This window comes from Vulpes vulpes, chromosome 1, assembly GCF_048418805.1.
Source record: "Vulpes vulpes isolate BD-2025 chromosome 1, VulVul3, whole genome shotgun sequence".
Taxonomy (NCBI): Eukaryota; Metazoa; Chordata; class Mammalia; order Carnivora; family Canidae; genus Vulpes; species Vulpes vulpes.
Window position 1 is genome coordinate 4,584,960 of NC_132780.1, and position 22,127 is coordinate 4,607,086.

The 22,127-nt window shown below is 44.2% G+C and overlaps 1 protein-coding gene and 1 long non-coding RNA gene across 8 annotated transcripts in view; one reads left to right on the top strand and one right to left on the bottom strand.

Moving 5' to 3' along the window:
- Window positions 1-220: 220 nt before the first annotated feature.
- On the bottom strand, window positions 221-20,441 carry LOC112928440 (uncharacterized). The gene is made up of 4 exons (XR_003236741.2): window positions 20,179-20,441; window positions 13,766-13,880; window positions 11,337-11,432; window positions 221-2,936 (listed from the first exon to the last, which is right to left on the bottom strand). It is a non-coding gene; the product is annotated as an uncharacterized lncRNA (long non-coding RNA).
- Window positions 18,732-22,127, top strand: part of LSM14A (LSM14A mRNA processing body assembly factor) — a 54,894-nt gene continuing 51,498 nt past the window's right edge. For 4 of the 7 annotated variants that reach the window (XM_026010161.2, XM_026010159.2, XM_026010160.2 and 1 more), the window contains exon 1: window positions 19,153-19,578. In XM_026010161.2, the coding sequence (XP_025865946.1) occupies window positions 19,458-19,578 (121 nt within the window). In that variant the 5' untranslated portion in view covers window positions 19,153-19,457. Of the gene's footprint in view, window positions 19,077-19,152; window positions 19,579-22,127 lie in introns of those variants that run through there. The other 3 variants (XM_072750329.1, XM_072750319.1, XM_072750350.1) reach the window with 3 other exon arrangements.

The window sequence follows — 22,127 nt, forward strand, 5'->3', positions numbered from 1 at the left end:
TGGGTGGCTCAGTCCATTAAGTTCTTGACTCTTGATCTCAGCTCATATCTCAATCTCAGGGTCATGAGTTCAAGCCCTGCATTGGGCTCCCCACTGGGTGTGGAGTCTACTTTTTTAAAAAGAAGTAAACATAGAGATTTATCCTATGAACTAGCAATTTTATTTCTGGGTATATGCCTGATACAACTGAGTGCTTATGTCCACTGAAAGACACGTAGAAGAATGTTCATAGAAGCTTTATTTGTAATGACCAAAAACTAGAAGCAACCCCAATTCCATCAACAATAGAATGGGTGACCATATTTTGTCGCATCCATATAATGAAATACTATTGTATCAAATGGAATACTATAATAATGAGAAAAAAAAAGACAAACTATTGCTTCACACAAGCACCTGGATGAATATCACAAATGTAATGCTGACAAAACTACCCAGCCACAAACGGTTACATCTGTATGATTCTATTCACATGAAATTCATAAAGAGGCAAAACAGACCCATGGTTATTTTTGATGAGGGGATTGATAACAACTGGGACAGAGGACAAGCAAATCTCTTGGGGAACCAGAAATAATCTATATCTTTATCTGTGTGGTGGCTAAGCAGAAATATACACATGTAAAAATATACTGTGCTCACATAAGATTTATGTGTTTTACATAAGTTATATCAACATAAAACTAAAGTATCTGTTTCTGAACATAATTATTCAATTCTACTGATACATACGCCTATTTCTGGGCCAAAGTTGCATTCTTGATCACTATAACTTTGTAGTAGGTTTGATGTCTACAAAACAAGTCCAACTCTTTTCCTTTCAAAAATTTCTTACACATATATGCTTCCAGGTGAATTTTGGATCAATTTTTCAAATTCCTCAGAAAACTCTACTGGAATTTTTATTGGAGTTATGCCACATTTGTAGTTTATTCGGAGAGCATTATATCTCTATAATATTGACTCTTATCATCCAATTAACATGGTTCATTTATTCAGGAATTTCAGTCAAGTTTTAAGTTTTTCGTCATGTAGGACTTGAATATTTTTTGTTATATTATCATGTATATTATATCTATTAAGTAATTGTGGTTTCTGTTGGTATTATGAAAGAAATGTTTATCCTATTACATTATGTAATATTTGCTACATTCAAAGACTTCAAAAAAGTATATCTGGCCATTTTGTTGGATCTCTTCATTCATTTTCATTAAACAAAGTACTACAGTTTTTCAGTTGACTCTTTGAACTTCTAGGCATAGGTAATGTATTAAACCTTTTCTCCCCTTGTATAAGAGTCTGACTTTTGGTTAATTTTCTCACTATGTTTTCCTGGAAACAGATAAAAATGTTACTAGGCAGCATTGCTTATGATAAAAATGACCCCTGGTTTGGAACTTTTATCTGGACGGAGAGTCACTATAGCCTTGGATTCCTTTTCTAACCTGCGAGTCCCTTGTGGGGACCATAGAAGTCATGACTTTGCAGTTGTTTCCAGAGATATTGTTTGCCAGGGGGCATGAAATCAGGGCAACTTGCGTACCTGCCCTATGTAGCCCTTATCTTCTTGCAACTGAGCCATCTGCTGGGTGAACTGCTCCAAAGATTCTCATTGTTGGAAATATCTGACACTGACTTGCTGGCATGTGTGGTTCCTGTCCTATGACTTCTGAATAGGCCAGTGTCACTATAGTGACTAGGTCTTATGAGTGTGAATATTAGGTTGAATCTAAGAAGACCTTCCCATGGCATCGCAGAGTGATGGCAGCAGTAGGGTAGACCTTCAAAGCCTTGAGCTCAACCAATAGACTAATTGGGGAAGAAAATGCAAAAAAGGCACTGAATATCTCGGTGGAAGAGTACTTTTACCCTTTCTCTGGTGTAGAAAACTTTGAGGCATCTGACAGGGGATCCCCTGTGGGACAGATGCAGGTTTCATCCTGAGAGGAGAAACTGCTCATTGTCCATGAAAGGGACCTGGCCAGAAACCCAGCTGGGCTACATGGATTCATGTCTAACTGGGTGGGGTGTTGGAGGGGGGCCGTGCAGACAGGAGAATGAACTCAAAGACCGCATTCTTGTGAGGGGGCTGCCACCTGATAAATGAGGTGGAACCACCAAGTTCACTCCAACTCCATTCAAACTTTAATCTACGTGGAGGAATGTTTGAGATCGCCCATGCGAGCAAAGGGCAAGGGTAGACACGTGGCTGTGTGGTGGCCAGCAGGTGCAAGCAGGGCTCCAGTGACCACAGGATTTGGAGCCACCAATAAAAGATTAAAGAAAGCTCTCTATGTGCAGAAAAGGGTAACTAACCCCAGGCCAACTCCAGAATCCGACAATAGCTATGGGAGGAGTGCTAAACTCCTAAAAAGGAGTTTAGTACAGCACTGGAACCTGATCAATGTCTTCTGCTGCCATCTAGTGAAAATTGAATGCAACCATTTTCTAAAGTGCCAGACACCAGATTTTTAAAGCAATAATTGGTTATTATAAAGGCCTGAGCTGTACCTTCCGACTAGATAAGAACCCTTGATTTACACAGCATGTAGGGGATAAAGGATTACTTTTCTATAAAGTTTAAATTTCATGGTAGTATGTTCAGTTTGTTAAAAACTATCATGTAATATCGTTTGATGTAAAATTCCTAGAATTCGCAGAATAAAAAGGGTTTTGTAGGCACTATGAAGACAGATGGCCAAAGACCATTCCAGTTGCACAGGGTATGGAAGGGACATCCTTACCCCATTAGGTAATATAAACTCAGGTGATCAAAAAACATGCTATCTTGTCCTTTTCTTTGATAAAGTTCTCAACACAGGTGCCTGGGCGGCTCAGTTGGTTAAGCATCCAACACTTGATCTCAGCTCAGGTCTCGATCTCAGGGTTGCAAGTTCAAGTTCCCATGTCGGGTTCCACGCTGGGCATGAAGGCTACTATAAAAAAAAAGTGTTCAACAAGTCATGGGCGGTAGACTCCTAGCAAAGGTTTAACGCTTCTGCATAAGAATCTAATCCTAAATTTATTTTCCTGAGAGTATATGTCAACTATGTTGCTAGGCAACATTGCTAACAGTATAAATGATCATTGGTAAATTGCATTGGACTGATAGATAAATACCTAATGAGAAAACCACCGTTTTGGGTTTCCTTAGTGTGGAACTCTTGTAACTGGGCACATCCCTTGCAGAGACTGTGGAAGCTGTGCCTCTAGAGTTGTGAGATTGCCTCCTGGGAGGCATGGGCACTTAGAGCAGCTCTCGTAAAGGCCGGATGTGGATCTTGCCTCCTTGCACTTACTGAGTGAAATGTGACAAGCACACTCCCTGCAAAGAGCTCCTGGAGCTGCCCCGCTGATTGCTGTGGTTCTTGCCCTCTATCCTTCTCAACAGGCTGAGCTTGAACAAGCCTGGTCACCTTGTGAGCTTGAACAAGCCTAAGAACACCCCTGAAGGGCCTTGCCTAGGTAAGTATATTAGTAGCCAAAATGACTTTTTTTCTTCTCCTTTCCACAACTACATTCATTTCCTTTTCATGTGTAATTTGTTATAATTTTTGAATGATAGTGAATGGTGGGGGGAAGGGGTTCAGTGAGTGAAGATGAAAGAAGGAATACCTTTTCCCCTCATTCCATTTTTTTTCACCTTTTACTATGAAATAATTTTGAACTTAGAGAAAAGTTGCAAAAAGAATATAAGGAACTCCTAGAAGGGCATCTGCCTGGCTGGCCCAGTCGAAAGAGTATGCAACTCTTGATCTCTGGGTCATGAGTTTGAGGTCCACATTGGGTGTAAAGATTACTTAAATAAGTAAAACTCAAAAAAAAAAAAAAACTCCTAGAAAGACTTCACAGAGATTCATTTTGTTAACATTTTGCCTTATTTGATGTATTTTGTTTTTACTTTCTCTCTACATTTATTATTACTGTTGTTGTTTGAGAATAAGCTAGAGCCATGAGATCCCTTTACTTTGAAATATTTTATTGTGCATTTCCTAAAAACAAAACATCTACTTGCATAATCACAGTATAATTCTCAAAGTGGGAATTAACATTAATATAAAGCTATCACCAAAAAAAAAATATATATATATATATAAAGCTATCACCTAATTGACATACCTATGAAAATTTCACCAATTATCCCAATATTATGCTTTATAGCATATTTTTTCCTAGTCCCAGATCCAATCTTTTAATTGTCACATTGCTTTGGGTTGTCTTGCCTCATTATTCCTCTTTAATTGGGGATAGCTCCTTAGTCCTTTTGTGTTTCATGGCACGGGAAGTTCTAAGAGTACAGGGCTCGTTTTGGCAAAATGTCTGTCAGTTTGGATTTGTCTGATGTTTCCTCATGGTCAGATTCAGGTTTTGGGCCCAACTTTAGGGAACTCTACTCTGGCCCTCCTTGACCTGCATCTCCCAAGTTGAGAGCGAAGAAGGCAAGCTCATAGGAGCCTGCCCACTCCCCCTTCTAGACCAAAAATCAGCAAACCTTTTCTTTAAAGGAACAGAGAATAAATATTCTGGGCTTTGCAGGCCAAGATCTCTGCTATAACCACTCAACTGTGCCATTGTGGCAAGGAAGTAGCCATAGATAATATGCAAATAAATGAGAGTGGATGGGATTCAAATAACATTTTATTTACGGATGTTATAGGCAGAGAGGAGCACCTGGGTGGCTCAGTAGGTTAAGCATCCAACTCTTGGTTTCAGCTGGGGTCACAATCTCAGGGTCATGAGATGGAGCCCTGCCACAGACTCCTTGCTTAGCAGGCAATCTGCTTGAGATTCTTTCCTTCTCCCTGTGTCCCTCTCCCTGCTTTCAAGTGCTCTCTTGCTCTCTCTCTCTCTCTCCTCTCTCTCCTTTCTCTAAACTAAATAAATGAATCTTTAAAAAAAAAAAAGAAAAGAAAAGAAAAAACAAGCAGAGATGATGCCTGGGTGGCTCAGTTGGTTAAGTGACCAACTGTTGATTTCAGCTCAGGTCTTAATCTCAGGGTCATGAGCTCAAGCTCCACACCGGACTCCATGCCCAACTTTAAAAAACAACAACAGAAGAGCCAGCAGAGAGCCTAGATTTGGCCCAGGAGCATAGTTTACTGACCCCTATTCTAACCCATACTCTGGCCACCCAGAGCTCCAGAATGTCAGGCCCAAACAGCCTCATGCTCACTACCAGGGCTGGCCTGTGTGGATCTCTCTTCCCCAACTCTGCTGTCCTAAGGCATGGTGTATTAGGCGTGTGCTTCCCTAGGCTTGAGTGAGACCACAGTGTGGGAAAGAGCTGACAGCGGGAGAAGAAGAGGGACTAGACCACAGTTGGGGCTGACGTCCCCACGTCTCCATGTTCCAGTGTGGGAGTCCAAGGAGTCGGAGAAGTCTACATTTAAACTCAGTCTTCCAGCTTGGTTTGAAGGTATAATTCATCCAGAGAAAAAGAACATATTTTATTTAACCATTTATGGCTTGAATTGTAACTTTTAAACATTTAGATACATGTATGTGATCTCCATTTATTTTTTGCCCTTGCCCCATAATGCAAGGGGAAGCCTGTGCAAAAACACGAACACATCTCAGAACAACCTCAGCCAGGCCAGACGAGCCCCCACGGGTACTCATGTGCAAAGGGATTCTACAGGCTGACTCCAATCTCCACATTGCCCCTGGGAGAGTCTGCAGTGATCTGTGGCAAAGCTGCCCAGCCTCCCTCGCCTTCAGCCACTTGGCTTGGCAACAGGCCCCAGGCTCAGTGCTCATATTCTCAAAGACAGAATAGGGATGACCCCAAACTGACCAGTTCCTCATTGTTCCTATCATGTACTTCTGGAATGTCTTTTCTTTCCAGTTTATCTAACTAATTTCTTTGAACCTCTTGATATTTAATATTATGTCTTGGGGCAGATGTAAAACCTCTGAAGTTTTCTTTGAATCCTTCTCTCATTCATTTAACATACTACCACCACCACAGTGACTACCACCATCTCTGTCATCATCACTGTTGCCACCACCACTGCCACCACCACCATCACCACTGCCACCACCACCACCAACATGACCACCATGACCATCACCAGGACAAACATGACCACTATACCACTATAACCACTACTGCCACCACCATGACCACCATGACTACCACCACCTTGACTACCACCACCTGTAATCACCACACTGCCACCACTGCCTCTGCTCAGCACAGAGCCTTTAAAGCACATTTCCCTCACCCAAAACACTCCAAAGCCAGAAGATGCTATAGGGAGTTGCCATCTTACCAACACTAGTGCATACTCATGTCTAAGACACTTTGGAATTCCAGCTAACTACGTAAACACCAATATGGTGCCCGGATCTTGTAAGTGGTGAAGTGTATCTGGAAAGATGACCAATTCTTTAAAATGTTATTCTATGAAGTACCTCTAACTTTTAATATTTTTTTAAAGATAAGTGTTGAGTATTGGTCTAAATATCATCATTTTCAATAAAGTAATACTTTCAGCAAGGCATCCAATAACATCTAAATTTAAGAATTACTGCTATGTAATTTACATAATTACTAGAATATAGTAACATATAATTTACTGTTCTTTTCATTATTTTGCTCAATTTTTTTTACCTTTGTTCTAAAATTGTTTTCTATAAACTCTGAAAGTTGTTCTATCGTAATTTGTTTCATTTTATGATGCTTTGAATCTCCAGGAGAAAGCCATTTTTATGAAAGTGTTTTTGCAATACTATATTGATGAGTTACTCTATCATTTTTATTTGCCAATAGTTATGCCTATACTTATCGTAATTTACTTACTTATATCTTCAATAACTCAGGTCACTGTCAGAACACATAATTAGCCAAGATATGAGGTAGAGCAAAAACAGGAGTTTTGCACACAAGGATACAGAGCTGAATGAGTCATTACTTTCTCTTCTAGCTGCGTAGACAGAACTGAGGTTTGGACTGAGAAGCCATGAATGCTGGTCTTTGCTTAGCCATTAATCCCCTGAGGTTAAAAGCACCAACTTCCCTGGCCCTTAGTTTTCTCCCCACTGGAAAACTGGAGCATGATCATACTGGTTCTCTGCTCTGTAATGCAGGTCATAGGAAGATGAAATGATAAAAGGCTTTATTACTAGTACATCCATGTGCCAGTTGTTATCATTTCATGGCATGTAAAGGCTGTGCATGGGACCATGATCCCTAATGCTGTAGTGGCATTCCTTTCCTTTGACAGATGTTATCTGAACAGATAGCAGTGCACTGGAGAGATCCTCTCTCTCTTTGCTGGAATTGCACCTTGAAAATAAGTGTCTTCTTAAATTTTGTTTGTTACATGCCTGCCTTGCTTCACTCTAGCCATGGCCCTGGCACCCTGGGAGAGATGCTTACAAAGCTTGCAGATACAGAATAAGCCATTGGAATTGTTTCCTGGCCTATCATGCTCTGGTTATTGAAGCTCCATCACAGAGGGGTTGGCCTTCTGCATTCCTCCTGCATACCTCTGCATTGAGCTAACATGGGCCTAGAAATCATTAGATTTTAACTTGTGGCTGCCCACTGACTAAATCTGCCCCCTCTGCAAACTTCATATGTATGCATACATGTCAGAAAAGAAATCATAAGAGCAGCTGTGAAGCTGTATTGTAGATTCTCCTTTGTTCTTTGGCGGTTTTTGTTTTGTTTTGTTTTGTTTTGTTTTGTTTTGTTTTGTTTGAGAGAGAGAGAGAGAGCACTTGAGCAGGCAGGAGTGGGAGGGAGGGGCAGAGGTAGTGAGAGGTAGTGAGAGGTAGAGAGAGAATCTTAAGCAGACTCCATGCCCAGCATGGAGCCCATTGCGGGGCTTGATTTCAGAATCTTGAGATCATGACTTGAGCTGAAATCCAGAGTTGGAGGCTTAACCAACTGAACCACCCAGGTGCCCCTGTAGACTCTCTTTTGAATCTTGGACCTGAGGTTGATGTATCTCACCAAATTTGGGGAATTTGGGGCACTGGTATTCTGAATATATTTTCTACCCCATTCTTTTTTTCCTCTCCTTTAGCAACTCCAAAAGCACATATATAGTAGACCATTTGATATTGTTCCAAAGGTCGCTGAGACTCTATTCATTTTCTTTGATTACTTTCTCCCTATACTTCATTTGAATAATTTCTATTGACATGTCTTCAAGTTGACTCTATGGTATTCAGCAGTTCCAGTCTGCTGTTAGACCATCCCAGGGATATTTTGATTTCTGATAACTCTCAACCTGGGCTTACTTGTAAGTCATGACCCTTTTGGTTTTCAATAAAAAGATGTAGGACTTTATTGAGCCCCTCCTACCTGTCAGGAACTGAACTTCAAACTAGTACAGCCGTTTCTCCCTAAAATTCTAGCCAAAACTTTCAGCTGGGTTCCCTGTGGTCTTGCCATGAGCATTTTCTCTTTAGGGGTCAGCCAGAAACTTGAGGAAATTTATATGCACATTTTTTAGTTTCTCCCTATAGCTCTCTCCTTTCTGGGAAGTATCCCCTCAATTCCCAGCTGTTTTGGCAGCCCTGAAATCTACACTTAGTCTTTTCAGCTAATAGGGCCACCACTTTATATTTTAACTCTACTGAGCTATGTGCCATGTGTTCCTGAGGACTGGAAGTGCCCTCAGAGGAAAAGCCTAATAAATTAGAGCTAACCTGGTTTCCATCCCTTCTTTTGTGACTCCTGCTCCCTTCAATTCCTGCCTGCCTAAAGGTTGTTTACTAGTGCCTTCAAGCTATAGCATTAAAAAATGTTCTTCTGGGCAGCTCAGGTGGCTCAGTGGTTTAGCGCCGCCTTTGGCCCAGGGCGTGATCCTGGAGACTCAGGATCGAGTCCCACGTCCGGCTCCCTGCATGGAGCCTGCTTCTTCCTGTGCCTCTGCTTCTCTGTGTGTCTCTCATGAATAAATAAACAAAATCTTAAAAAAAAAAATGTTTGTTTGGTTTTTTTGTCCAGGGCTAGTAATAGTTATCAACAGGTAAGTAGGTCCAATACAAGATACTGTCATTTCTAGAATTAAAACCCCACCTTCCATAGCATTTTATTTATTTTTTAAAGTCTTTTTAAGACTTTATTTATTTATTCATGAGAGACACAGAGAGAGAGGCAGAGACTTAGGTAGAGGGAGAAGCAGGCTCCCCATGGGGAGCCTGATGCAGGACTCAATCCTGGACCTCAGGATCACAATCTGAGCTGAAGGCAGATGCTCAATCACTGAGCCACTCAGGAGCCTCAGAGATTTATTTATTTATTTGAGACAAAGAGAACCTGAGTGGGGAGAGGGACAGAAGGAAAGGGAGAGAGAATCCTCAAGCAGACTCCCTACTGAGTAGAGAGCCTGACACAAGGCTGAATCCCAGGACTCTAAAATCCTGCCCTGAGCTGAAACCAAGAGCCAGATGACTTAACGGACTGAGCCACCCAAGAGGCCCTCCATAGCATTTTAAAGGAGCTTCTTTTCCTCTGACACCTTATTATAAATAAAATCCTATGCAGGGACAATAGAAACCTTAACTATTTCCTTTCTTTAAAAAAAGTTTTTTATTGTGGTAAGATATACATAACATAAAATTGACCAATTTTACCACTTTTAAGTGTGCAATTTAGTGGCATTAAGCATATTCACACTGTTTTACAACCATCACCACCACCTCCAGAAATTTTTCATCTTCCCAAACCAAAAACTTTGTACCCATTAAATAATTATTCCCCACTTCCCCTGCCGCCAGCCACTAGTAACAACCATGCTATTTCCTGTCTCTATGAATTTGACTACTCTAGGTACCCCATACAAGCAGGATCATAACATTATTTGTCCTTTTGTTGAAATGTTCCCTTTTAAAAACGAGTGAACTCTTGACTAAAGATGACTGGGTGTTTGTTTTTTTTAAGATGGCTGCTTAATCCCACATTATTATCTCCATGCCTTTCCAATACCCTACTAAAATAATAGCAAAGGAGGTAAAAAGTACAAATCCACAGCAAGAAATAGGAATCTCAATAGAAATCAAGAAATAAGAAATTTCAGCAGACTTATTGAAGATATAAAACAGGGGATAGACACAACAAATATCGTAATGATTCCCCTTATATGGAGTACTTGGAGTAGGCAAATCATAGACACAGAAGATAGAAGAATGGTGGTTGCCAGGCGCTGGGGGGAGGGGAGACAGGTAGCTATTGTTTAATAGGTAAAGAGTTTCAGTTTGAGTAGATGGAAAAGTTCTGGAGGTGGATGGTGGTGACAGTTGCACAACACTGTGAATGTAGTTAACGCTACTGAACCGTATACTTAAAAATGATGAAAATGTAAAAATTTATTTATGTCTATTTTACCCTACATACACATAAAAATAGAGAATGGAGGTAGCCGGTAAAGCCAAGTACAGGAGGCCAAAGACTGGAATGCACATGGGAGGTGGGGCACCTGGGTGACTCAGTTGGTTAAGCATTTGCCTTTGGCTCAGGTCATCATCTCAGGGGTTCTGGGATTGAGCCCTGCATGGGGCTCTCCGCTCACCAGGGAATCTGCTTCTCCCTCTCCTTCTGCCCCACCTACTACTCATGCTCAAGCGCATTCTCTCTAATAAATAAATAAAATCTTAAAAAAAAAAAAAAAAAGGAAATGCACATGGGTAGAGGGAAATAGCAGCCAAGTGGGGAGCAAATCATTCCTTGGACTTCCAAGTGGCTTGTGTCATATAAATATCCAATACAGGGATACCTAGGTGGCTCAGCAGTTAAGCGTCTGCCTTTGGCTTAGGGCATGATCCTGGAGTCCCGGGATCGAGTTCCACATCCACCTCCCTGCATAGAGCCTGCTTCTCCTTCTGCCTATGTCTCTGCCCCCGCCCCCCGCCCCGTGTGTGTGTGTGTGTGTGTGTGTGTGTCTATGAATAAATAAATAAAATCTTTAAAAAAATAAATAAATACCCAATACAACAAAGGGCAGGAGCAAGACAAGGGGCTGAACCTTACCCCTCTCCACCACTCTGAACAAATAGCCATATGATGGCTTGACATGTACCCCACCCTCACAAAAATGGCAGAGATTCTTCTCTAAAAAAGAATCAAACATCTCTGAACTTCCACAGTCTTGCTTTTAGAGGTTCACCAGTTAAATGTCTAAGAGAGTGCCTTCCCACCAGATCATTCTAAGTGAAGTCCTTCAATCTGTGAGTCCACTGCAAGCACAGAGGCCCCATCACAGAGATGATTTATGATCTGGTTCTCAAATGTTCTCCAGTAGTCACCAGAGTTTGATGAAAGCCTCCAAAATGAAGACTCACTCTAAGATAAGCAAACCAAGAGGCAAGGGGCATCCTCATACCATGGAACTGTCAGTAGAGCAAAGGCTGTCCAGAGTCAGAACAGGCACCACGCAGACATAAGAGGCACATCCTTGCATATAACCTGAACCTCAGTCCTGCATAAAGGAAATAAAGGCAACTCAGAAATGGCAGGGAACTTTAAAATGTCCTTAAGTACTACCCCAGTGAGATAAACCTTCATTTAACATAGCTAGAAATTAAGATAATGTCTAAAATGGATGAATCAAGAACTGGTGATGTAAGCATATTATTTAGAGAAACCACCAAGAGAAACAGCTGAATGAGTTAAAAGTAGTTGCCTCCAAAGGACCTCGGCGGGGGAGAGGTAGGCTGGGAATAATTGCTGTGCAATATAAGCCCTTCTGCATGATTTGATGGTTTAACCTTATGTATGTATTAGCAGCACTTTGATTTTTTTTTTTAATTTTTTAAAGAAAATGACTGGAAGGTTTCTTTTTTTTTTTTTTTTCTTATGTAGCATTGTTTCATTCTGGAATTTTCCAATTAAGCTTTTGGCTAAACACATACATATGATAATGATAATTATTCAGGAATCGGGAGGTTTGTAAAAACATTGTGTGCCATTAGAGTAATCAAGCTCAGCTCTAACACATCTTGGCTTTTCAGGATAATTAGACCACACTGGAGGCCCAGATGGGGTGAATGAGAAAGCCATGGGTGTCTGCCATATAGTAACAAGAAAACATCACCCAGAACTACTCAACTGGCAATTGAAATTTGCATGTTAACTTAGAACACAACAAGAAATGAATAAAAATGCCTGGATTTGAGGCACAACATTTCACTTTAAAAACCAAACATAGAACATAGGTGTGATCACGAAGCTCCTACACAACTCCCTTTAAGCTCTCACGTATTAAAATAGAATCTGTAAAACTAGAAGTGGTTCCTTCCATATCTCCTAGTTTTTAAAAATGTCACCTTCTACTGTGAGCATCTTTCTTGAAAATACACAAAATACAAAAAAAATCATTTGTCTACCAATTCACCCAACAGAGATGTTTTGCATGTCTGCTCAAGGCCCTGTGTTGGTACTAAGAATGCAGTGGCGAAAAGGCACAGACAGTCCCTGCTCTCAGCACACATTTTGCACACTTACGAACTAGTGTAGAAAATGGATATGTAAATAGGCAATTTAACGTGATTAGGTCAATGTTAGCACAGGTTGGATAGGAAGGCTGGTTGGACAAAAAAAAAAAGGGGAAGGCTGGATGGGAGCGGGTAGATGGAGCGACTATCTCAGCTGCTCCCAAAACAGTAGTGAGAAGCCCTCTGACTGGAGGGATATCTAGATGAGGAGCTGCAGTGAGAAGGCTCCAGAGGGAGAACCCCAGAGAAGCCTAATGTGGCTTCCAGATCAGAAGACAAAGGCTGGAGGGTAGAGACAATGAAAGAGGACTTTAACTGCCTCCAATTTTTACCTTTTTCATTGGATTCTTCTTTCCAGCCTGTCTCTAGGTTCAGGTGGAAGACTCTAAGGGCAAAGCATCCTGTGATGGAAACCAAAACTACTCTCTCAAGCCCTGGGCCTGCAGATCCTGCCCATGATTGACTTGAAGGTAGTGATCCATTTGACCTTCACTGCCTGCCTGCTCCCCGCCCCCCTTAGTCTCACATTTTCCTTATAAACCTGGAAATATTTTCTGTACTTTGGAGATAATCTTTGAGACCCTAGTCCACTGTCTTCCCAGGGTTGGCCTCAGTGAAGGAAATTCCTTTGTTTCCCCACCACCCATCTCGTGCTTTTTTTATTTCATCAGTGGCGGGTGGCTAAACCTGGTCCATTTGAGACACCACCGCCCTGACTTGCATGTCAGGTGCTTGTGCACTGCCCCGACCAACCGGCTACAAGAATGGAACACAGTAACGGAGTAAGAGGTAAGATAGGAGAATAAAGCAGGAGACACACAGGGTTTTGTAAACAATAGACCCTAGGTTATTTTAAGGTCATAGAGCCATGAGGAGCCATTGAAGGTTTTGGGGGTAGGGTTTGAGGGCCAGATCTGGCATCATAAGATTTGCATTTTAGAAAGATTTTCCTTGGATAAATTCATTATAGACTAGTTTCTATTATTTAGCTTACTTTCCAATCACATGCACACACTTCTTACCCATTTTCTGTTGTTTGTTGTTAAGATCATTGGACAGGTATTTGAGTAATGGTAAGATTAATAATATAGCTAGGGGTGTCTGGGTGGCTCATGTGATTAAGCATCTGGCTCTTGATCTTGGCTCAGGTTATGATCTCAGGGCGCTGTGAGATCAAGCCCCACCTTGGGCTCCTCACTGAGCACAGAGTTTGCTTGAGATTCTCTCCCTCTCTCCCCCACCCCTCAAAATAAAATCATTTCTTAAAAAAAAATATTAATATGGGGTGCCTGGGTAGCTTAGTCGGTTAAACCCCTACCTTCAACTCAGGTCATGATGCCAGGGTCCTGGGATCGAATCCCACATCGGCTCCCTGCTCAGTGGAAAGTCTGCTTCTCCCTCTCCCTCTGCCTGCAGCTTCTCCTGCTTGTGCTCTGTCAAATAAATAAAATATTTTTAAAATTAATATAACTAATTATAGAGTGCTATTAAGTTTACAAAGCACTTTACCATAGGCACTCTCATGGCAGGTACTTAAGAGGCAAAGGGTAGACAGAGATTTCCTGGTATCACATTCTTCCACCCTGTGTCCACGGAAAATACTGATAACCAATCATGGAACAAAGTCCTGTTGGTTTCAGACACATCCTCAGAATTGTCAACACAAATCTGGCAAGTAGTGCCATTTCTTTGAGTTGTCATTTGATGAAAAATTCAATTTGCCATCCTAGAGTGGTGTAAACCACATCTATTATAGAATCATACAGATGAGGCTGAAATTCATGATTTCCCACCTTCGTGGTAGATCTAAGCTACTTGACATTCCCTGAGTCTCAGTTTCTTCATTTAAAAATTAGAAGGGGGGATCCCTGGGTGGCGCAGCGGTTTGGCGCCTGCCTTTGGCCCGGGGCGCGATCCTGGAGACCCGGGATCGAGTCCCACGTCGGGCTCCCGGTGCATGGAGCCTGCTTCTCCCTCCGCCTGTGTCTCTGCCTCTCTCACTCTCTCTGTGACTATCATAAATAAATAAAAAATTAAAAAATAAATAAATAAAAATAAAAATAAAATTTAGAAGGGCACCTGGGTGGCTCAGTTTATTGAGCTGCTGACTCTTGATTTCAGCTCAGGTCTCAATCTCAAGGTGGTGAAATTGAGCCCTGCCTCAGGCTCTGCGCTCAGTGGGAAGTCTGCTTGAGATTCTCTCTTTCCTCTGCCCCTCCCCCCTCTCAATCTCAATAAATAAACCTTTTTTAAAAAAATTAGAAATAAAAACATGTTACTCCGAGCTACTATTAATTAAAAGGCAGCAAACAGGGCACCCAGGTGGTTCAGGTGGTTAAGCATCTGACTTCAGTTCAGGTCATGACCTCAGGGTCCTGGAATCGATCCCTGTGTTGGGCCTCATGCTCAGCAAGGAGTCTGCTTGTCCCTCTGCCTCTCCCCCTGCTCACACTCTCTCTCACTCTCGCTCTGAAATGAATAAAATAAATAAAATCTTTAAAAGATAAAAATAAAAAGAAGCAAACAATGAAATTGTATCATCTGTGTATTTACCTATAGAAATTCAATGATCACGCTATGGAGAGAGAAATCACAATTCCACATAACGTGCTTGCATCACAGAACAAACGTGGGACTGGACGTATCATGCATAGCACCATCAATTAGTCTGTTTCGGTGTGTATCTCATAGAATGAGCATCTCACTGCAGGGAGGGTAGTTCTTTGAAGGGAATATAGTTTCCCAAAACACAGACCTTAAATGAAAGCCAACAATGTCAGGTTACTTAACTGAAAGGCTAGCAGTCTATCCCAACTCTAGAGGAAAAACTGACTGGGAGGGCCTTTCTAAGGATAAAATGGACATATCCCTAATGGGTATATATGACCAAAAAAAATCTTCCAAATTCCATTTTCAATTAGATCGAAAAGGTCACAGCAGGCAATTACTTCCCTTGTAATAATGGGGGAAAGATGTGTAAAGGAGCAAAATATATTTATTTGTACAAATATCACAAAATAGCCTAAAGGAACTAAATTCTGGAGAAGGGGGACAAGATTTCATAGATGAGATTAACCGCTCTGGGGGGCATTTGTCACATCTGGGCATGGGCAGGCAAATGATGAGGCCTCCCACAGTCAGAGGGCTCTGCTTGGCAAAGAAGAAACCACTAATACTTTAAACATCTCTATGGACTAAACCAACAGATAAGAATATATGAAAATTCAAAACACAGAACTAGTCTTCCTCTTTGATTAAATGGGCGGCAGGGCAGAAGCCTGGGGCCTGAATGGAAAGACATTATCATCTCCCAATGCTTGGGTCCAGGTCCCACTAGAAGGGGAAGCCTCTAAGACACATCAATCATATCTTGCCCTCAAGGCATTTGAAGCCCAGGTGAACTTGTTATATTGTGATTTATAATAAAAAATATATATAATAAAAATAATATTTGGTTTTTATCCTGTTTCTAGAACAGAGGTCCTAAAACACTTAGAATTTCCGAAGTAATGATAGTGATAAAGGTATCTCGTTTTATGTTAATGAGGTAACTTTTAGGAAGCATCTAAGAGTGGAGGTGGGTTGCCATTGCAGTGGATCTGGTAATTACAGGGTTAGACCTCTCAGTTTCTTTTTTTTTTTTTTTTTAAGATTTTATTTATTTATTCATGATAGTCACACAGAGAGAGACAGAGAGGCAGAGACACAGGCAGAGGGAGAAGCAGGCTCCATGCACCGGGAGCCCGATGTGGGATTCGATCCCGGGTCTCCAGGATCGCGCCCTGGGCCAAAGGCAGGCGCCAAACCGCTGCGCCACCCAGGGATCCCGACCTCTCAGTTTCAACCTCCCACCCTCTACCCCCCACTCCCAACCTCCAGGGAAGCAAGAGAGGTTGGAGATTGAATCAATTGCCAATGTCCAATGAGTTAATCAATCATGCCTGTGTAACGAATCTTCCATAATAACCCAAAGGATAGGGTTCTGAGAGTTTCCAGGTTGGTGAAAATGTGGAGATGCAGGGAAGGCAGCATGCCTAGAGAGGGCATGGAAGCACCACGCCCCTTTCCACACACCTTGCCCTATGCATCTCTTCCATCTGGTTGCTCCTAAGTTATATTCTTTTATAAAAAGCCAGAAATCTAGTAAGTAAAATGGTTCTCTGAGTTCTGTGAGCCACTCTAGCAAATGAACTAAACCCAAGAAAGGGGGTTATGGGAACCTCTAATTAATAGCCAGTCGGTCAGAAGTATGGTAACAACCTGGACTTGTGATTGGTTCTGAAGTCCAAGGGGGCTTGGAGATCACTGGAGCCCCCAAAGTATAGCCGGTTGGTCAAAAGCATAGGTGATAACCTGGGCTTGTTATTGGCATCTGGAGGGGAGGGCAGTCTTGTAGAACTGAGACCTCAACCTGTGGGATCTGACGCTATCTCTGGGTAAATAGTGTCGGAATTGTGTTGAATTGTAGGACACCCCACCTGGTGCCCAAGAATTGCTTGTCTGTATGGGAATTCCACATTGGAATTTGGATCTTGTGGTTGGGGAGCAATATGGGATTTGGGTTTTTGGAAGGCATGATAATGAAACACGCTGCACGCAGTTCTCAACCATTTTCTAGCACACAAGATAGAGATTCATATATATAGTATAATATGGGCTATCACACTGATAAGGTGCAATTACACATGGTTCCTGGTGCCACAGGGTGCAAGAAACCAGGAGTTGCAAGGCATTAAGTAGGAGCAACAAGAGTGGTGATCCATGGGGTATAGCTAGAGGACTACTCTTGGTTTCAGTATAGCACACTCCATTGAGTCCTGGGGCCAGTGATGGGAATGAGGAGCGTGGATAAAGGGCAGGTTTACTTAGGGGAAGAAAGTGTATAAATGCAGATTATTTTTGAACATACTGAGTTGGAAGTGCCTGTGAGACATGCCCCCAAGCAACTGCCTCTGGAAAGTACATAGTTTATGTGACCTGGAAGTTGGGAGATCCTGAATGAGCATGTAAATTGGGGAATCATCAACTTTGAGATGGAAAAGGATGAGCTCAGGAAGCATGAGAAGCTAAGTTCCAGACCTGGGAAGGAAAAGAATGAGCATGAATAAAAGCTCAACTCCCTGGCAGGAAGCTGATACCGAAGAGGTTATTTCATAGCCTTCCTTTGAAGGCATTGTGCACCAGGGCTCAACACAACCTCTAGACTTCTTTCCTGCCTCCCCCTCTTGGTGTTGCCACGCTTCTCATCATTTGTTCACTCAGCTCACCAGACATCCTGTCTGCGCCCTGCCCTCATCTAACTGTTCATCCATACAACAATTTACTGAGAAGCCACCCTGTGCTAGGAGCTATACTAGGTGGGGTCCACACAGTGACCAAAACATTCTTATCTCAAAATGTTTACATTCTAGCAAAGGAGACAGACACACGCAAGTAATATCAGGGAGAGAGAAATGCTATGAAGAAAACATAAGCAAGCTAAGGGCATATGGTGGTGCAGGCAGGTGTCCTGTTTTAATCCCCAGTAAGGAAAGTCATCTCTGGAGGTCACATTTGAGATCTGGATGAAGAGCGAAAGTTTTGGGTGAAGAAAGGGTGGTTAGAACAGAATGGTGAAATGAGGTGACGAGGGGTTAAGTCATCTATGTTTTTGTTAAGCCTAAGTAAGGAGTCTGGCTTTCACTCTGACTAGGGATCACTGGGGAGAGGAGTACTGAGTACTCCTCTGAGTACTGACAGATGATCTGACAGATTTTAGCAAGACCCCTCTGGCTGCTGTGTGGAGAGTTAACTACTGGGGGCAAGAACAGAGGTAGAAGGACCTTTTAGGAGGCGATTGCAGTAACCCCGGGCAGGGAAGGGCAGGGGACGTGGGGTTTGTTGTAGAGAGGTAGGAGATGGAGATGGTGAGAAGTGATCAGATTCGGGTCATCCATTATCGATGGAGAGGGCAGGATTTGAAATCAGAACAGATGTCGGGGTGAGAGAGAGAAGTCCAGGATGACTCCAAGGATGAGCAGTTGGATAAATAGCACCAGTTTCCGCGGTGGTGAACCGAGTGGCCGAAGGTTAATTTCAGAGGGAAAACCCGGGAGCCTTGGTTTGGAGACACAAAGTTAATCAGATGCGGATTAAACGTGCAACTAGAGAGAATGAGGGGGTCTACGGCTGATCTGAGTCCAGAGTTCTCCGAATTGATCAAAGCAGCAGACAAATGCCTGGGATTGGTCTGTGTCGAGTGGCATTGAAAGCCACGAGCCCAGATGAGAGCATCCCGAGGTGTTGGAGAGAGTCCCAGCTCCAGCAGCTGCGAAGGGGAGAAGGGGGAGGGGGAGGGGGAGGGGGAGGGGGAGGGGGGGACGGGCTGGGTGATGGGATGCTGTGATGGAGCCCATCAGGGGGAGCTTCCAGAGGGCCGCAGTAGCCTCGAACGGGAAAGGACCGGGTCCTAACGGGGCTCGCCAGGAGCTCGGGGGCGGGAGGGCCCCTTTCTAGGCTGAGGGATCCGCATTCGCCGACGCAGGACGCAGGACAAGATGCGACGGGTCTGCAAATGGCGGAGGCCGCGGGGGAGGCCGAGAGCGCCGCGCGCGCCCCCACCGCCGCCCACCGAGTCCCGGCGCCGCCAGGTACGCCGCCTCTCCCTCGGTCGCCGCCTCTCAGGCCGCGCGAGCACGGCGGCCGGGGACTCGACCCGGCGGCGCCGCCGCGGAGACCACCGGGGCCGCCCGCCGAGGCCCAGCCGCCCGCCGCCGGCCTGAGTCTCGCGAGAGCGCGGCCTCGCCTTGCCCAGCATGCCCCGCGCCGCCGCCGCTGCCGCCGCCGCCGCCGCCGCGCCGCGGCTTGAGGGCGGGAGGCTGGGGGAGGGTAGCGGAGCCGGCGCCGCCGCCATGTTGGGTCTGAGGCGGCTGCTGTAGGCGCCGACGGAGCGAGCGGGCTTGCGGAGCGGCGACAGCGGCGCGGGATCTGCCTCTCTGCGAGCGGCCCGGAGCGGCGGCGGCGGCGGCGCCATGAGCGGGGGCACCCCTTACATCGGCAGCAAGATCAGCCTTATCTCCAAGGCGGAGATCCGCTACGAGGGCATCCTCTACACCATCGACACCGAGAACTCCACCGTAGCCCTCGCCAAAGGTACGCCGGGGCGGGCCTCGCGGGGGAGCGGCGCCCGGCTGTCGGCCCGCGGCCTCCTGGCTCCCCCCCGCCCCCCGCCCTCCGCCGTCCTCGGGGAGGCCGCTCCCTTCCCTCCGTCCGGGCCCGGGCGTCGCGGGGCCGGGCCGCGGCCTCCCCCCCCGCCCCCCCGCGCCCCGGGGGCTTCCTGCCTTCCACCCCGGGGACGTCCGCGCCTTCAATCCGGGACCCGGAGCACCGAGAGCGGGGCGGGCGGGGCGGGCGGGGCGGCCCTCAAGTCGGAGCACGGGCCGGAGAACACGGAGAGACGTGTTCTTCCAACTCCGAAATTCGGGGGTTCTGGCGTCTCCCCACAAAACAAAGCCCCGAGGATTCAAAGAATTTTTCCGCCCAGCTCGAGTTTAGTTGCCGATTTGTTGATTCCGAGGCACCCATTTTCTCACGTTCTCAATTTCGATTTGTTGGCGGCGTCCCTCAGGTGAAGTAAGTGTGTGTGTGGGGGGGAGCGATGTGCCAAAACTTTGGGTCTCGCCCCGCGACGCCGACGGTCTCGGGGCCCTCGGGCACATCGCGTCCCACTGGTCCCCCTTACGTGGTGTTTACCTGCTAAACCGGAATCTTCCTCAAAGGCCGTTGTGCAACCGCGTCTTTAAAAAAAAAAAAAATGCTCGCGGGTCTCGTGTGCACCACGGTGCGCCCGGGGTACCCGGTGCGGAGGCGGGTTCGAGCTTGACCCAGGTTGCACCCTCGTCCCGAAGGCTGCGCCGCGCGGGCCCTGCCGGCGGGTCCCAGGGACGGCGGCGGGTTCGGGGCGTGGAGGACCGAAGGGCCCTGCCCCTAGGATCTCACTAAGCGTCGCCCGGTCTGAGTGGGGTTTTGTTTCCGTTCACACGTGGTGGGGCCTTGGCTCCGCCGGAAAACCGGCAAGAACGTAAACTTGAGCTCCCGCTTCCTCAGGTCTCACGAGTTTGGGATGACTTAGGCGAGGGTAGCAAGGTGATAACCAAGGTAGCCTTTCCAGGTACATCTGGTAGAGTGACGGAACGAGTAAGACCGTGGTAGAGACAAGAGGCCCAGGGCCAGGAAGAAATTTTCTAAGTCTGCAAAAAAAGAAGACAAATTTATAACCGAGCGGGAAGAGTTATTTCACAGCATCACACGAGTACTTAGTGACATTTGGGGGGTCCTTTTTAATAACACTTGTGTTGGGACATTGTATACCTGAGTTACGGAGTCTTAATTTTTTTTTTTTTTTTAATCTTAAGTTTCTTTTCCACTGCTCCATAGATATTTAGCTGTATAGTGTCTTAGTTTTTATGGCTTTATGAAGTTATCAAGAAGGCTTTCTTTTTTTTTTTTTTTTTTAAGATTTTATTTATTTACTCATGAGAGACACACACAGAGAGAGGCAGAGACACAGGCAGAGGGAGAAGCAGGCTCCACGCAGGGAGGTCGACGTGGGACTCGATCCCGGGACTCCAGGGTCACGCCCTGGGCTGTAGGCAGGCACTGAACCGCTGCACCCGGACTGCCCTCAAGAAGGCTTTTTTAAAGTTCTCAGTGAGGCCCACATACAGTATTTCTAAGCTAATCTGAATTTTAAGGTGTCTTGCCAGTTGAATGACTTACCATTGAGTTGGTCATTACTCCTCATAATGACAAAAATTAATACATTCTTAAGGTTTCTTATGTATTAACTTTAGTCCTTTTTTTTTTTTTTTTTTAAGATTTTGTTTATTTATTCATGACAGACAGAGAGAGGCAGAGACACAGGCAGAGGGAGAAGCAGGCTCCGCACAGGGAGTCGGTCGCAGAACTGGATCCCAGGACTCCAGGAACGGCCTGGGCGGAAGGCAGGCACTAAACCGCTGAGCCACCCAGGCGTCCCCAACTTTAGTCTTTTAAAAATCTGTGAATTCTTATATTCTTTTATACATTTTATACATTACACATTTTATTTTTTTTCAGCTTCTAGAGTCAGTAAACTACAATTTTATTAGTCTGTAGTAGTTGAATTCATAAACCAGTTTGTTCTTGTATCATGTCTTGATAAATACAAGCACAGGAGTGAAAAGTTTTTTAATCATTGAATTTATATCTGTGCTTATGGCTTTGATAGTTAATCCCACAGATATAATATATGCTTTTTTTTAAGCAGCAGGAGTTATTTAATATTTAATAGAGATTTAGGAATTTAATTGTTTGCAAAAATGGTAGTTATCAAATTTTGGTACCTTACTCTACTTAGCATCTGATCTAAAACTCCTGTATGGCTATCTAGTCAACACTGGACATTTCAAATTTCAGAGTTAGAAGTGGGGTGTTTGGTTTTCAAATTTTAAAATTTACATGACTTGTGAAGTAATTTGATATCTGATATTTCACGTTTTTCAAGATTTGGTTGAAGAATGGCAGTCTAACAGATTAAAGCCAAAAGTTTGTTTATGGAGTTTAGAATACCATATGTATATGCATTTAGAGATCTCTGTTATCTTTGTAAACTATCAATTGAGTTAATCTCAAGTGACATTCTTAGAATTCTCTTCTGGATG